This window comes from Delphinapterus leucas, unplaced genomic scaffold (assembly GCF_059928025.1).
Source record: "Delphinapterus leucas isolate spDelLeu-1000000601 "Yukka" unplaced genomic scaffold, BTC_Dleu_Yukka2 spDelLeu_asBTCV2_sq25, whole genome shotgun sequence".
Taxonomy (NCBI): Eukaryota; Metazoa; Chordata; class Mammalia; order Artiodactyla; family Monodontidae; genus Delphinapterus; species Delphinapterus leucas.
In genome coordinates, this window is record NW_028322234.1 from 15,282,844 (window position 1) to 15,299,093 (window position 16,250).

Here is a 16,250-nt window from a genome sequence, read left to right on the forward strand (position 1 = left end):
CCTGCATGGGGTGGTAGGGACGTGGCGGAGAAGTGGATACATCACGATCCATGGAGTTTGATGCTTGGATGTTCTGGAGTCCAGGAGAATTTTTTATGATTATTGTTATTATTTTGGCCGTGCTTTGCGGCATGCAGGATCTTAGTTCCCCAACCAGGGATCAAACCCATGCTCCCTGCAGTGGAAGCATGGAGTCCTAACCACTGGACCGCCAGGGAAGTCCCCAGGAGGATTTATAACTTGGGGCCACGAGCTAGCCTGAGGTGACCAAGGGGTGATGAAGGAGGGGGCGTGATGACTTTGGGGACCAAGGTGACTGGTGTGGCTGGATGGAGAGAGCGAGAAGTGTGAGGCTGGCATGCGACGGGGCAGCCGAGGCCGGTGGGGGCCAGTGTCGGGCAAGAAGGCTGGGTTCCTCCAGAGGGTGGAGTGGGCCACTGGCAGCGGGGGGGGCGGTGTGGTGCCATTTACATTCCAAAAAGCTCCTTCTGGCTGCTGTAAAGTAACCCAAGGGTTTTGTAGCCTCTGCGCTGCTGACATCGGGGCTGGATCATCCTCTGCAGGGCCGTCCTAGGCGCTGGGAGGGGTGGCGCTGTATCCCTGGGCCCACCGACTCAATGCCAGGAGTGACAACCACAGATGTCCCCAGACATGGCCCAGTGTCCCCTGGGGGCAGGATCGCCCCAGGACAGAGGTACTGGTCTAGCCCGATGTTCTCCCAGCAGTTCCCCGACATGAGACTGATCTTTCTCACAGACAGAGAAAGGAACAGGCTACAGGAGGTCACCCAGCCAGGCAGGGGCTGGACCCAGGGCCCGTCCCGGAGCCCCACCCTGGTGGCATGGACTTGTGACAACTGGGCCTCTGCTTTGTTTTTCCCGTCTCCACCCTCAGAGGACCAGCTGCCCCCTGGTTTCCCCAACATCGACATGGGCCCCCAGCTGAAGGTGGTAGAGCGGACACGGACAGCTACCATGCTCTGTGCTGCGAGTGGCAACCCTGACCCCGAGATCACCTGGTTCAAGGACTTCTTGCCCGTGGACCCCAGTGCCAGCGATGGACGGATCAAGCAGCTGCGGTCAGGTGAGCACAGGTGGCCAGGAGGATGTGGCAGCCACAGAGGGTGGGAGGGGGAGGGCGGCATCCCAGGACCCAAGCCCTGGGGACTGATGGAGGACAGAAAGGCAGAGCGGATGTGCAGACACGGAGGGCATCGGTATTGAGGGAGAAAGTGTCTTCAGAGCTGAACCAGTGGGGATGTGATAGGATATAGACGGGCAGGGGTAATGGGGAGCTATGGCGGATGGTAGGGGGAGAGTTCTTCAGTGCCTGCATGGAGATATAATGGACCCCGATATGTACAACGATGGGCAGCTGCAGAGGCCGCAGGGGCAGAGGGTCTCCAGTACCCAAGCAGTGGGGTCCTAATGAGGCACAGGTAGTTGCGGGTGATGGAAACCCACAGAGGAGGGTGGGTGTCTACAGTGCCCCAACAGTGGGGACACAGTGGGGGAACAGACAGGCAGAGGTGATGGGGAGCCATGGAAGGTGGCAGAGGGAGGGTATCTTCTGTGCTAAAGCAGTAGACTTGTCCAGTGAGGATATAATGGGGTCCAGACAGGTAGGAGTAGAGGGGAGCATAAGGCAAAGGCAAGAGAGTATTTCCAGTGCTGAAGCAGTGGGTGTCTCCAGAGGAGATAGTGGGCATAGATGGGTAAGGTACTGGGGAGCCGTAGAGGGCTGCAGGGAGAGAGTGTCTCCAAGACTGGAGCAGTAAGGACGTGATGGGGCACGGACAGGCAGTCCAGCCTGTTTGTCCAGGCCCCGGCCGGGATAGGGGAGCCTTGGACAGAGCACAAGGCCTTGGCCACCTTGGGGCCAGGCACTTCCACAATCGTGTCTTAGCACAGCACCTCTGTGCCCTTGTCTGTGGGTCCATCTCTCTGGGGGGCTGTGTGTGCCTCGTGTCGGCTGTCTTAACTGCCTCACGAACGTCCGCGTGTGTGTGTCCGGGCTCCCTGTGTGTCCTGACCTGCTCCGCATCTGTGGGCACACACAGGCTGTGCTATCAGCCCAGGGTTGCCTCCCCACCCCACATAGCAGAGCTTGTCCACGTGTGTCTCTGTCACACGTGTATCCGCGTGACAGTCCCTTCCGTGTGCACGTCTCAGGCTGGTCCTTGTGGGCGCGGACACGTGTGTGGTCGGAATGTGCCCACGGGCACTTACGCATGTTTCAGTCACATGGACACGTGTTGGTGCACCCTCTCTTTTCTCTCTCCCCTTCCTCTGAGGGCCCCGCCCTGGAGCCACCCCTGCCTGAAGGCCACCCCATCATTCTCAGCGCCCCTCCCCCCCCCACTCACTGCCCAGTCCCGTCCTCTGAGGAGTCCTGTCTGCCCATCTTCTGCTTTCTCCTTCCCTCAGCAAAGACCCAAACCCTGAAAAGGGGCAGATGTTAAGCCCAGAATTTCTTCCCGGGAGAGACCTGGACCTCGCACTGGGGAGAGACGTAGCCTTTCCCCGTCCCGACCCGTCTGAGGGTATTTGCAGCTTGGGGGGTTCAGCTGGAGGAGCGATGGCAACCTTCGGGATCCAGTTGCTTCTCTGCTGGTTTCCACCATTGTCGCCCCAATATAATGAAATGACTAAGAGCGTGGACCTCGGTGCCCCATCCCCTGGGTCTCAGCGTCCTCCTAAACCGTGCCTATTCCCTAGCGTTTCCGTGAGGGGCCCCTGAGAGGCTGCCTGGCACATAGCAAGTGCTCAGTGAACATCCGCTGCTTTAAAAATCATGATCAAGGGACTTCCCTGGTGGTCTGGTGGTTAAGACTCCGAGCTTCCACTGCAGGAGGCGCGGGTTCGATCCCCAGTCGGGGAACTAAGATCCCACGAGCCACACAGCACGGCCAAAGGAAAAAAAAAAAATTGTAATCAATCTGATCATTATTCTGACCTCCCCTCCCGCACCCACGAGGATACAGGCTTCTGCATAACCACCCGTTAATGTTCCTGTTCTCTTTTCTTGTCCCTCCGTTGTAAACGTTCAGAAACCTTTGGTAAGTTTAATTTCTTCACCACGTCAACAACTAACGCCCCCCCCACCATGTCCCCCCTTCCCGTCCCCTCCCCTCAGACTAACGGCCACTGTGACAGTAACTGTGACCCACTCCACGTGGCATGTTTACTAACGTCTCCCCCCACCCGCCCCCCTGCCCCTGACCACCCAGCCCTCCCCATCCGGGCATCCAGGGGCTGCAGAGAGAGGAGCCCAAAAGGAAAAGAGGAAAAAAGACAAGACCACGAGGGGCTAGTGGAGCTTCGCACATACGGCACCCCCTGCCCCATTCTGGGCCTTGACACTGCTGGAAAACGTGAAATTACGGAAGTTTGCGGGCTGGATCTAGGGAGAGGGAGGAATGTTCCAGCTGGGCAAGTACTGGGTGTATCTCGTCCTCTTTTCCCAGCCCAGCCTAAGTCCCCTGAATCCAACTTGCTGGGCTAATTCTTAGTAAGGTAAGAATGACTAATATTGGCCCGTGATAGTAACTTCTCATCTTCCTCGGAGTAGAAAGCAAAACCACCTTTAATACCCAAGAGGTGTATCTTTTCCTCTCAACATAGTGGCCGTGGGCTATTTGGCCATCTTGGGAAGTTCTGTCCTTTGGCCTTTGGCTTCTATCACTTGGACTATGGTGATAGGTCCAAGTGTAGCAAAACAGCCTGAGCCAGAGCTGACCTAGATTCCCACTGACCCAGATTTTCGCTCTCCATGGTGCAGCCTTAGGCAAATTCCCCTCCTTCCTCCTGTCTCCCCTCCCTCCACGTGAAGAGGGGGAGTGGCCCCATTAGGTTGGGGATTTTGTAAGAGATAATATAGGGCCCCCCTAAAGTTCTAGAGGGGCCCCAGCCTGGGAGGCTGGAGAGCTGGGTTCAAGGCTCAGCCCTGCTTCTGACTCATGGCATGACAGTTCCTTGGCCCCTTGTGGGCCTCAGTTTGTTCATCTGCAAAACGGGCCTGGGCCAGACAGAAAGAGCTGTGTTTTCTCACCCTCGGCGGCTTCCCTGCCCTGGCCTTAGGGTGCCCAGGTCCTCAGCAGAGAGGGAGGGGGCCCAGATCTCCCCTGGGAAGATGAACAGAGGGTGGGAAACTCTAGCCCGGCACCACCATTTCTGGTCTCCTGAGGTGTCCCAGCCCCCAGCGCCCATATAGACACATAGATCGTTCTCTTCCTCTTTTCCTTTTGGACATTAAGGAGGCTGCAGGGCCCTCCCTCTGCCCTCCATCCCCTTTCACTGCCCTCCCCTGTCCCTCCTACTTGGCCTTCCCTTTGCTTTATTAATGCCCAGCCCTGGGGCACTAACCCCTCTCTCCCTTCTCTAACAAGACTCCCGAGACCCCCATCATTCCGTGACCCTCCTGAGAAGGAATAGGAGGGGAGGTCGTGGACCTCCCTCCCTCGACCCAGAAGAAAGGCAGCCCACAGGGCCAGGCGAGGCCATGGACCTCCCTGGGGCATGGCCACGCCCCTCAGGCCAGTCCAGAGGGGCTTCTAGACTCAGCCCCTCCTTCCCCAGGAGATTCTTGCCCCCTATGGGAAGCCCTCCTGATCCTCCCTCAGCAAGGCCTGCAGGGTTTGTAGGCCCAGGGCTGCCTCAGCGCCCCCTCCCAGCCCCCGGGGACAGAGTGTTCAGGCCTGGCTCGTGGCCCAGCCCCGCCTCCCTGGGGCCCCCCGGCCCCGCCAGGACTGCCTTCTGACATTCACCTGACTCTCTCTGCTTCCCTTACAGAAAGCACTCCGATCCGAGGTAAGAGGCGCTTTCCTCACCCACCCACCCACTCACGCTCTCTCTCACCGCCCGCCCAGCCCCCCAGGCTCCACGGGGGGCTGCCCCAGGCCCCCCTCCACACGTGTTCCCCTCGCCACCCCGCCCAGTGTCTGTGCAGTCTCTGTGTCTATGTCACTATCTGTGGCTGGGGGCTGAGTGTGGCCGTGGTGGTCCTTTGGGTCACCTGGCCGCAGTCAGGGGGTTGTGTCCTCAGGAAGGGGCAGCGTCTCCCATGCCCACCCAGAGCGCTGGGAGTCAGGCTTCTGACCACTGCTCTGTATGCAGCCCTCATCCGTCCCTAGCCTTGGTATTCCCATCTGTACAATGGACGTGCAGAGGGGGCCTTCCAGCTCTGAAGCTTTGATTTGGGTGGCGGGGCAGGAGGAGTGGAGAGTCCAGCTTGAGGGAGCAGAGGGGCAGTCTCACGGGCAGCCCCATGGTGCTGCCCTTAGAGAATAGACTAGAACAGGCCTGGGTGGGAGCCCTCTAGGGAAGGGTCCATGTCTAGTCCTGACTTTGCCACGAAATGCTGTGTGACCTTGAGCAGGCTCCCTGCCCTCTCTGGGCCTCCATAGTAATACCTGCCTGCCTGCTTCCCTGGAGCCTTGAGGTTGGTATGAAGTGTTATGAAGGGGCAGAAGCCTAATCCACGGCCCCCAGAGAGAACTTCCCGATCTGTGGGTTCCCCTCACTTCCGTGGGACACCCACAAACAAAGCTGGGAGGAGGGGTCCGCTTGGGACCTTGGACTGGATTTTTGGACTCCTGGTGCCAGGGACTCTGATCAAAACCTGTGATTGGGAAAAACAACAACAGCAAACAAAACAACAACAACAGCAAACAAAAACAATGTGTGATTGAAACACATTTGGAGGTATTCCCTCACCTTCATTTACCAGTCAACCAGTCACAGGGTCCAGGACTGTGAGTCTAATGTACTTATAGATATTTACGCAGTTTTATTTACTTATGAAAAGGAGGACTTTGGTCCAGGCCTTTGATTTCAAACGTAACTGTGGAAACCTCTGCCTCATTTTTAATTTGTTCATGGGCACTCAAGTATTTGATCAAGGCCCGCGATTTCAAACATACTTAGAGATGTATTTTACTTGTGAAAATGAAGATTTGTCCCAGGCCTGTGGTTTCAGATATCTTTGGGGAAATCTTGGCCACGTTTTCATTTAGTCATGAGCACCGTAGTATGTGATCAAGGCTCTGTGCTTTTTAATATTCTTAAGAAGGTTCATTCATTTTCACATGTTCATGGGAAGTGAAGTCTTTCATCTGGGCCTGTGATTTCAAACATATTGTAGGAAAATCTGCCCTATTTTCATTTACTTGTGGGCACCAAGACCTTTGATTTGGGCCTGTGATTTTAAATCAGCTTGAGAAAATTGACCTCTTTTTAAAATTCTTATTCACTCATGACCAACAAATTTTTTGATCCAGGTTTATAATTTCAAGCACGCCGGGGGCATTTCAGCCTCAACTTTATTTGCACGGGTTAGAGGTTTTCCTTCACACTTGATTTCAAACACTTTTGAAAATTCTCCCCGTTAAGCTATGAGCACCGTGGACTTGGGTCCCCGTCTGTGATTGCAAACACACTTGAGAAAATTCATTTACTTGTGAGCATCCGGAATCCTGAATCCAGGCCCGTGGTTTTAAAACAGATCTGTGAATTCAGACTGACTGACTTAGATGACTTTAAATCTCTGGGGAAACTCACTCTTCAGTTTCAGGTACAGAAAGCTTGGGTCCAGGCCTTTGCTTTCAAACATACTTGATGTATATCACTGTCAGCCTTCTTAACCTTTGCTTTTGTGGAGTGGTAACCCAGTCCTGAAATTTAAACACCCTTGAAGATATACAACCCTGTCTCCATTTCTGGACACCGTGGGCCTTGAGGCCTGTGATTCCAAACATACTTGAGGAACCCAGACCCACGGTCATTTACACACAGGCACTGGTTGAAACCAGCAGGCGATCACCAGCTCCCTGAATTGGCACATCATTTGTGGTGGCCCCTTAAGCGTCAGGGTCTTTGGAACGGCTGCTATGGGTTGGGACTGCCAACCTGCTTTCCACCCCACCCTCCCTGGAGAACATCACTTGGTGCTTTCCTGAAAACACATTCTCCCCAGTTTTGTCACTCAACTTGACAGTCGTTTACGAGGTCCCGGCTGAGGGTGGAGGGTTTGTGGGGCAGGTGGTATGTTCAGGCCAGGATGGGCCAGGATCGGGGTGGGGAAAGGCAGGCAGGGAGGCCCTGACCCAGTGGGGGCTTCTAGGCTGACTCAGCTGCCTCTCCGGCCCAGATCGACTAAGAGACAGTACTCTGGGACAGCCCTCTCACCACCTCAACCTCGAGGTTTCCCCTAATGGGCCAGGCCTTGTCCCCTTTACCCACAGGAGCCCTGCAGATTGAGAGCAGCGAGGAGACCGACCAGGGCAAATACGAGTGTGTGGCGACCAACAGCGCTGGCGTGCGCTACTCCTCACCCGCCAATCTCTACGTGCGAGGTAGGGAACGCCGTGTCCAGGTCGAAGGCAGGGACCCGCCCCACCCGTCCCCCTCCCTCCTCGGGCTCACAGCCTCCGGGCTCCCCTGTCCCCTGCAGACCCCAGCAGGCAGGCCCAGCCCCGCTTGTGGCCGCGGGACCTTGGGCGAGGCTGTGTCCCTCTCTGGACCTCAGTTTCCTCGCCTGTAAAATGGGGGCAGCTTCAACCCCCACCCCCACCCCCGTGCCTTGTGATGGCCGCCCCGTGGGCTGCAGGACTTGGGGTGGGGGGCGGCAGGAGGGAATGGGGCAGGGCCGGAGGGGTCAGTCGTGGGCCTACAGGGCCGGGGGAGCCTGCAGGCCTCTGCCCCACCCCGCCCGCCCGCCCATCCGAGTCGGCTTCTGTGGTGTGTCGTGCAGTGCCTCCCCTTTGCTGTGTGCTCGCTTCGCTTCTCCAGACTCGTGGCCTCGTAGCTCCCTGCTTCACCGCCCCCCTAATCTAAGAGTTGGGGAGGGGTCTTCAAGGCTGCCCCTGCCAGCCCCACACCCTCAGCTGTCCCAGAGCCTGGTGCTGTCCTAGTCACCCTCAGAGAAGGGATCCTTTAGGCAGACATCCTGGGGCTTGGGCTGAGGCTTGTCAGTTTCCCACTGAGTCACGCCTGGAAGCACAGGGGTCCTTGCCCTGATGCCCCCACCCACCCAAGGAGGGCCTGGGAAGCGGCTACACAAACTTTCTTCTGGGCCCCTTGGTGTCCCCTCAAAGGTGCCAGGTTGGGGGGGGGGGCTGCCCCTGCTCCTAGATGTCTCTGTGGACCCCGTCTCATCCCCGGGTCGGTTCTCTTCGGTCCTTTCAGAAATTTTAATTTGTTTCCTCCTCCATCTCCTGTATCCCCTTGGCTGTTTCTGATCCGATTCGTGGTAGAAACAGCTCCTGCCTGCCAGGAAACAGGGTCTCGTTCATCCCCCCGGGCTGCCCCAATTGGCTCTGTATACTTGAACCCATGCCAGCCTTCTTCAGGCCTCTGTTTCCCCCCGTTCGACGCACCAAGCCCCTGCCGTTCTCCACCTGGGAGGCCGTGCGGCTCCTCCCTCACCCGGAGACCCTCAGCCCCTTGCTCCCCAGTAAGCACGGCCCCAACTAGCCCTGAAGCAGCACCTTGGCTGCACTTGGGTTCTGCATCTCGCCTCTGAGGAGGAAGGAGGCTGCCTGGCGGGAGGGGACGGGGACGCCGGGGCGGGGGCGGGCAGGGGGCACACATCCGATCCGATGCCACGGCACCTCTGGTGAGTTATAGCGCGTCCACGACTCCAACTGACTGGTCTTCGTCTAACCTGCGTATTTCTCTGCGAACACCTGGGATGGGGGTTTGTAAGTCTGGCAGAGTTCAAGGAGGACAGTGTGGGCAGCAGGCATGGGGCAGGGCGGGGGTGGGGCCTCTAGCCCAGGGTGTGACAAGGGAGGGGGGCCTTCTGTGTCCTCAGCACCCCCCGCCCCATCCCAGAGGTGGGGTCCTTTCTTTTGGGGGCGTCCAGCTTCCCATTCTTTGCCTGGGTCTCAGACGCTCCAAAATTGAATTTAAAAAAAAATCGTGGAAGGCAAATGTAGATCTTGTATGTCAAGGAAAGAACGGAGGAAAGACTAAAAGGTCGTTGCTGTTCTTTTTATTTTTTAATTTTAATTTTTTTTTTTTGGTTTAAAGAAAACAAAAAAAATCAACAAACTATTGCAGCTTTTAGCCTTGGGAAGTCCTCTTTTTACTCTCTGTATCTCCCCTATTTTTTCTCTTCTCCCCATGTCATTGTGTTCTGCATCAAACCCCCTTTACATCCCTCAGAGCTTCGAGAAGGTTGGTGTGTTTTTTTCTTTTTTACTTTCTTTACCCACATTTTTACATTCCGAAAGTGACACACACACGCAAGAAACGCACACAGACAGGCACACGGACACACACAGACATGCACACAGAAAATAATAGAAAAACGAACTAAAAAAAAAAAATGACGAATACGAATAATGAGCTCAACGTGAACAAAACAAAACAAAAAACCACCAAGTGAGAGCAAAAACCCAGAAAGACACAAAAATCTCAGCCGCGCCCAGCCCGGCCTAGGGCCGGCCGCACACATGCGATGCTTGCATTGTGGTCGCCTCTATGCATCCTTTGGTAATGTTGTTGCTAAGTTTTTTGCACTCCTCGTCGTCATGGTAACTTGGGCCTGATGCATGCTGGGAGAATGTAAAAATCTTCTCTGCATGCCACTGTTGTCGGTTCGGTTTGGTGAATTCCCAACGCCTTCTGTTGGAGTGTTTCTCGTCTTCCGTTCCGTTTTTCTCCTTTGGTTTTCTTCGTTTTTTTCTTTCTTCCTTCCTTTTATTTAATTATTAATGTTTTGATTTTGTTTCGTTTGGGGGAGAAAAACCGATTGGTTCGTTTCTTTTTCCCCCCTCCCATCCCCTTCACCCAACCCCCTCCTCCCCCAAAGCGTTTCGTCTTTGGTTCTGTCCTGTGTTTCCATGCTCTTTGGTTTGGGTTTCTTGGGCTGAGCTGTTGTGTGGTTGTTCTCCAAACGCATTGTGATTTAAAAGCCAGTGTTCCTGTCCCAACTACCATCCAGGAGGGCGGAAAGGGTCCCACAGCTGGGATGCTGGGGCAGAAAGTGACCGCCTGGGCTCAAGAGCACAAGGGAGGTGGCATAGACAGATGGTGGGAGGTCAGAGCCTGGGTGGGGTGTGTGAGGAGAGCAGCCCAATTTGCCAGCTCTGTTTTATCCAGAGCTGATGCCTCAGCCCCACAGGGCAGCCATGTTGGAAGGGAGCTTAAGCAGTCATGTTTCCATCCTTCTGCCTCAGCATGATACCACCTCCCACCCTCCCAAACAACCCCAAAACAGGCATTTGAAGCACAGCTGAATGGGTAGCCGGCATTTTGAGTTCTTGTTCATTGGAGCAACACGTCCAAATATGAGAAATGGCCACCTTTCAGTGGACCGTCCCCCCGAAATGATGCATGCTTGGCACTGCGTAGGCAGTGCTCAACATGGTAGCTGGTGTGATGACTTTTTGCATCCTGGCTGGGTACCAATATGGATCCACCCATCAGAAAATGTAGCATGACAGACTTTGGAAGAACTACTTGGCCAGTTACTCTGCCCTTTTCTGCCCTTTAGTGCTATGCCTCTGCCTCCCAGATGATGTTGGCTGCTTCCCCCACCACCTCACAGGCTCTGGGCCCAGTCACAGGCGTCTTTTGTCCAGCAACACAGCACGGTCACTTTCTGAGTACCTGAGCATCAGAACTGTGGAATTCTGGAGAAAACCCTGGGGAACTTTGGGCACAGCCCCCCCACCCCCCACCCCCCACTTCCCCCGCTCTCCCTCTGCCTTTCTCTCTCTTTTGGCTCTCTTTCTCTGTGTGTTTCTCTCACTCTTGAAACCTTTGGAGATGTTCGCTCCCATCTTCTGTTCCCTCCCTGAGGAAAGGCAGGCCCTTGAGAGCCCCATTCCAACCCCAAATAAAAAACAACCCCCAATAAAATATCCCTTTAGATTTATAGCCACTAGCCCCCAGCTTACTACCCAACACCGATGATAGTGGAGGGCTGAGATCAGCCTGTTTGGGGTCACCTTCTTCTCTCTCTTGTCCCTCACCTGCCTTCTCTAAACTCCCAATTATTAAGTTCAGGGGCAAGTTGGCAAGAGGACTTCAGATGCAATAACAAGGGATTTATTTTTCCTGTCTCTTTTGAATCCAGAGTGAGAGCTGCCAGGCAGAACCTCTCCAAAAGATGGAAGACAGAGGTCTCCCGGCCCCTTCACTAAAGCTGGGTCCCAGTGAGTTGAAACTGACAGGTGGCTGAGGGTCTCTGAAGACCACTTGGACTTTTGGGGCAGTATAGACTGGTGGTGGGAGCACAGACTTGCTGCTTGGGGAGACCTAGATTCAAGTACTGCCTCTGCCCCTCCCTGGCTGTGTGACCTTGGGCTAGTCACTTGGTCGCTCGGAGTCCCTATTTCTTCCTCTGAATAATAGGAAGCATTGATTTCCCTAGCTCACAGGGTAGTTGGGAGGATTCCATCGAGCAAATTAATGCTCATCTTGTGCCCTGTGTAGTGCGTGGCACATAAGAAATCGCAAGTGAAGCTGTGAAACAGGGAAATCGAGTTCAGATAAATGGTCTTGGGCAAGTCACTTCCCTTTGGGGACCTCAGTTTCCCCATCATGTATTTCAAACATCCGCTGTTTGAATAAGATGGCTTATGGGAAACTGCTTTGAAAAGAATTGGAGGGCAGATGTTAATTCATTTGCTCAGATCTCATTTTTTGCTAATGCATTTCTGAGCCCATCTCATGGTCTCATTTTCTCCTGGCTCCAACCCCATTCCCATGAGATCAGTGGCCTCCCCAGAGCCACATCTCTCATCTTACTCCCTGTCACTCCCCCAGGAAGTTCTGTGGCCAGATTATCAGAAGGGGGCAAAAAAAAAAAAAAAAAAAGGAACAGTTTGGATGTTAGGCTACGCTTGCAGATAAGTACCAGCCCAGCAGAAGAGAAGAGCCGCCTGGCATGTTCTGGCCTGAAAGCTACAAGCAATTACAGTGTTACCAGAGCAACCAGTCCTGGGAGTTCTTTGCACCGAATCCCCACTCTCAACCTAACTCTTCCTTCAATTCATAATCTCCAGCTTCTGCTGACCCTGGGTGATCCAGGGGGTGGAATATTCAGATTTTACCGTTCTCCTGAAGTATATCTCTGAAATTCAAAGGACCAAGGTCAAAACCAAGCCCGTTTTTTTTAATGCAGCTGGGAGCTCTGCTCCCAGAACTCTCCTAAGGAAGATGCAGCTCAGACTTTGACAGGGTGGGAAGATGATCAGGTTATATTCTCCCTGGCTGTTAATATTCTTTAAAATCTTGAAAATTGTCAGCCTTTAAGGTGTGAATTAGTGGCTAACGATGGTGTCTTTACCACTTGGTCTAGCATCATAGCATTATTGAACCATGGTGCAGGACCCGGTTAAATGGTGTGCCACCCACCCGATGACATAGGAACATGCGGAGAGAACTTGGAGCGACCTAGAGACATGGGAAAGAACTTTCCACCTTCAAGGGACTTAGGATATTCTCAGGATCTTGGAAGAAGCCAGATGGGGATAATTTAACACCAGTTCTCAGTGCTGAGCTAAGAGATCGGGACTCTATAAAATGCCAGAGGGGGATCCAGATTGCCCCAATTTCCAGGTGTTCTTCAGAACCCTTTATCTGAAACCCATCCCCAGGCCTCTTCAGATCAGTTCATAGCATGGAATTCTGTGGGGCAAATTGTTTTTAAAATTAAAACTCTGGCACCCAAGCCGTGTAATTGGTGGATGTGACCTCTAGGTGTTCCCCTTACCTACTGGCACCCCCAAACAAGAGTAGATACAGATATTGGGCCTGGAACCCACCCACCGCCACCTCCTGTATCTCCAGAAAGAGTACCACTGGGGTATGTTGGCGACCTCCCCGGCTCCTGATCACACCTGGCATGCCACCCCACCCTTCACCCCCAAAGCCCCTGACTTGACCCTGGTGGTAGGCAGTGGCAGGTCAAGACCCAGCCCTTCTCCTCATCCCACCCTCATCCCAAGGGGAGAGGGGGCTCCAGGGGTGGGAAGGCAGGCTTTCCTCTGTTTGGGCATGGCGGGTCGGGGTGGGGGGGGGGGGCGGGGCCGTTCTCCAGGAACACTGAGCTCTAGACACCTCGCCTGCTGCCTGCCTCACACCCTTTGCATTGCTGTTTCCTCTGTTTTTGGGGGGTGAGGGGAACATTAGATTACACCTTGTCGTTCGGAAAGCCCCGTGTCTCTGGCGGCCGCGGCGAGGGGACAAGGGGAATCAGTCGATTGGCAAGATATCATCCCATTTTCTGCTAGAGCCAGGAAAACAAAAAAATCGGGAGAGAGAGGGTACCAAAAAGAAAAAAAAAAGTCCAGCTCAAAATGACAAGAGCTTGCCAAGGCCGCTGGTCAGCCCGTGGGCCAGGGGTCCAGCCAGGTCCCTCCAGACCTCGCACGCTATCCCGATGGCGGAGGGAGCTGGTGGTGGGAGTGGGGAGGCAGGGTGGCGGAGAAGGGGGAGGGAAAGGAAGATGCACAGGGCAGACCGCGGGGCGGTACCCACCCTCCCTGGGCCACAGGCTGGGGATCAATGGAGGGGCTTTGGAATTAGGCCTCGGACCCCTTCCCGTCCCCTGACAGGTGTAATCTAAGCTTAAGTAAACCCTGTGGAGGCTGCAGAACTGGCACCTCTCCCCTCCCCTCCCCATCCACATCCTCATTTTGGAGTCCGGAGGAGCACCCAGCAGCCTCTTCCACCCCAAAATGCCCAGCAGAGCCCCCCACCCCACCCTTCAGAGCTGCGGCTTGCTGAATCGTTGAGATGTCTGACACTGTTGAGTTCCCTACCTAGTGCTCCAACCAGATCACCTCACTTTTGAGTTTTTCCCCTCACCCTTCCCCAACCCCTCCTCCCCTGGAGCACCCCTCCCCGCCCCCCACTTTCTTGGTTTTTGAGTTTCTGCCTCTTCCTGCCTGGGGGAGGGGTCGTCTCCCGGTTGCTTTGAAGGTTTTTGAGTTGTTTTTCCATGTGAATCGGGGTTTGAAGCGACCCGCCCCCCCAACCCACCACCCTCCCACCGCCCACCCTCCTGATCCCCTCACCCACGCGGGTCCCCCCCACTGGGACCCCCCCGGCTACTCGGTGACGAGAAGAGCTGGAAACGAGAGCCAGCTGGAGCGTGCTGAGGACCAAGGCTGGTGTGGTCCCCTTATAACCTGCCTGGACCCTCCATTCAGGTCGGTAATTGGGGGTGGGGGTCCCGCGGGGCCACTCCGTCCCATGGGTTCCGTGCCCACCTTACTTTTCTAACCTGCACCTCAAGCTTGCAGCCAGGGGTGGAAAGATGATGTGGGTGGGAGTCAGCACCAAACTGGGCAGAACACAGCGTCAGCCGCCCGCCCTCGCCAACTGGAAGGATGCCCAGAGGCCTTATGAGACCCCCTCAGGGGGTTTTTAAGCCACCTAGTGCTCATGGGCACAATCCTCCCCTAACTCGTGGCAAACCAGCCCTCTTCCTGCCGCACACCCTTGGAAACGAATGGGGTAGGTGAGAAAGCAAGTGGGCAAAGTGTCTTAACGTGTCAGCCTTTATAGCATATTGGCAGATCCATTTAATTGATGGCTGCCGGCCATGTTGGGGATTGCGAGCACCAAAATTACAGTTGTTGATAAATGCCCTCCCACACTTAACTGACTTATAATTAACAACCCTGTACAGCCAGTCTGTTACGTGTTCAAGATGTATGCCTTGTGTCTACTTCTGAAAAGTGTTAGAGGTACCTTCCAAATTATGACACTCCTAAGGGAAGATATTTTAAGATAAGATCCAATGTGAACAGGGTCTTTGGGACATGATGTTGAGCCTTACACACATAAATTGGGATTATATTAACCTTTAAATCCTAAAGCTAGCCCTTATTCCCTTTGATGTTCCAATAATCCCTTTCAGTACGAACCTTTTACTGATAGCTTCTGGACATTTATGTTGATGGCTGCTGGATATTTTTCGAGTGATAATTATTCAGTTGATAGGTGGATATGGGTGATGGGTACTTTTGCCCTCTTTGGTATCCCCAGAGGGTAAGGACACAAGTTTGAAAGAGCCAAGAAGGGACACGTGGATATAATTCTTGCTAATTACCATGGTAAGAGAAGGCTCACTTTATCTCAGAGGTAGGGATCAGGCATACCTGGCTTTGAGCTCTGGCCCTACCACTTCCTTTCTTTGTGTCTTCCAACTAGCCCTAGCTCCTCACTGGGCCTCCACTGCTCCCTCCACAAAATGGGCATGAGGTCACTGGCCTCTCAAAGTGGGAGGGATTCAATAGAAATTCTTCCCATTACTTTTTTTTTTTTTTTTTAAACTAATTCATCCCCAGACTCCCTCAATGATGAGCATCTCATTGATCTTTCCAGCATCCTGGAAGGCCAGAAGGAAACTTCACTGGTCCATGCCCAGGCTGAGCATCTTCTGTGTGCTGGGCACTGCCCCGGTCAGCTTAATGGCCTTCTCAACACATCACCGATGGCCTCCATTTCACAAAGGAGGAAACTGAGGCTCCCGGAGGATGAGGGCCCTTCCCAGGGCTTATCCAGCCTCATCAGCCCCCCCACCTCTGCCGGAGCAGGTTTTCCATGGGACTCTGAGGTCTTGAGGAGTTTACCTTGCTGTGTGATTCAAGTGACTTGGCCTCTGTTTGTTCAGCTCTAAACGAAGAGCAGGGAGAGTCACTGAGAGGTGGGGCTTCTGTGGCTGGGTTGGTTTGCTCCGAAGGTTCTTTTTCGATGAGGATCTCACCACTGTGGCCGCCTCGAGCCTCTGCCAGGACCCTTGGGTGCTGGGTGGGGAGGCCAGATGCTGTGTTCTGCCAGGGTTGGGGGGCACCTCCCTGGGGAAGCCACAGCCGTCCTCCTTTCAGACCCCGATTTTCAGCCCCACACCCATTCCATGTTTTTTTGTTTGTTTTTGTTTTCTTGCTTTCAGGTGTTTTGGAGGGGTTTTTTGTTTGGTTGGTTTTTTTGGATTATTTCCCCCCACCACCCCACTTTGTTTTTTCATTTGGTTCCCCTGGTTTTGTTTTGGATGTCGATGCCGTTTTTCTGTCCTTGATTAATTAGCTCCCTCACACTCATCCCCCATTGTGTTCCGTTTCCATGACAACGCAGCGTTTGGGCATCCCACTCGTGCCTCGCTGTGGATGCCGGCGGCTGGCCTGGACCGCGTCCGCTGGCTGGCCGGACCCCATTCTCCCCCGATACCTCCACCTAGCCCTGCCAGAAAGCCGCTCCCCCATCTCAGAGCCCAGCCCCGCCCCTCACCCC

The 16,250-nt window shown here is 54.4% G+C and overlaps 1 protein-coding gene across 1 annotated transcript in view; it reads left to right on the plus strand.

Annotated features, from left to right (window-relative positions):
• PTPRS (protein tyrosine phosphatase receptor type S) overlaps nucleotides 1-16,250 on the plus strand; it is a 103,521-nt gene that overhangs the window by 52,191 nt on the left and 35,080 nt on the right. Inside the window, exons 5-6 of the mRNA XM_089905611.1 lie at nucleotides 895-1,083; nucleotides 7,241-7,351. Coding sequence (XP_089761737.1) covers nucleotides 895-1,083; nucleotides 7,241-7,351 — 300 coding nt within the window. The remainder of the gene's footprint in view (nucleotides 1-894; nucleotides 1,084-7,240; nucleotides 7,352-16,250) is intronic.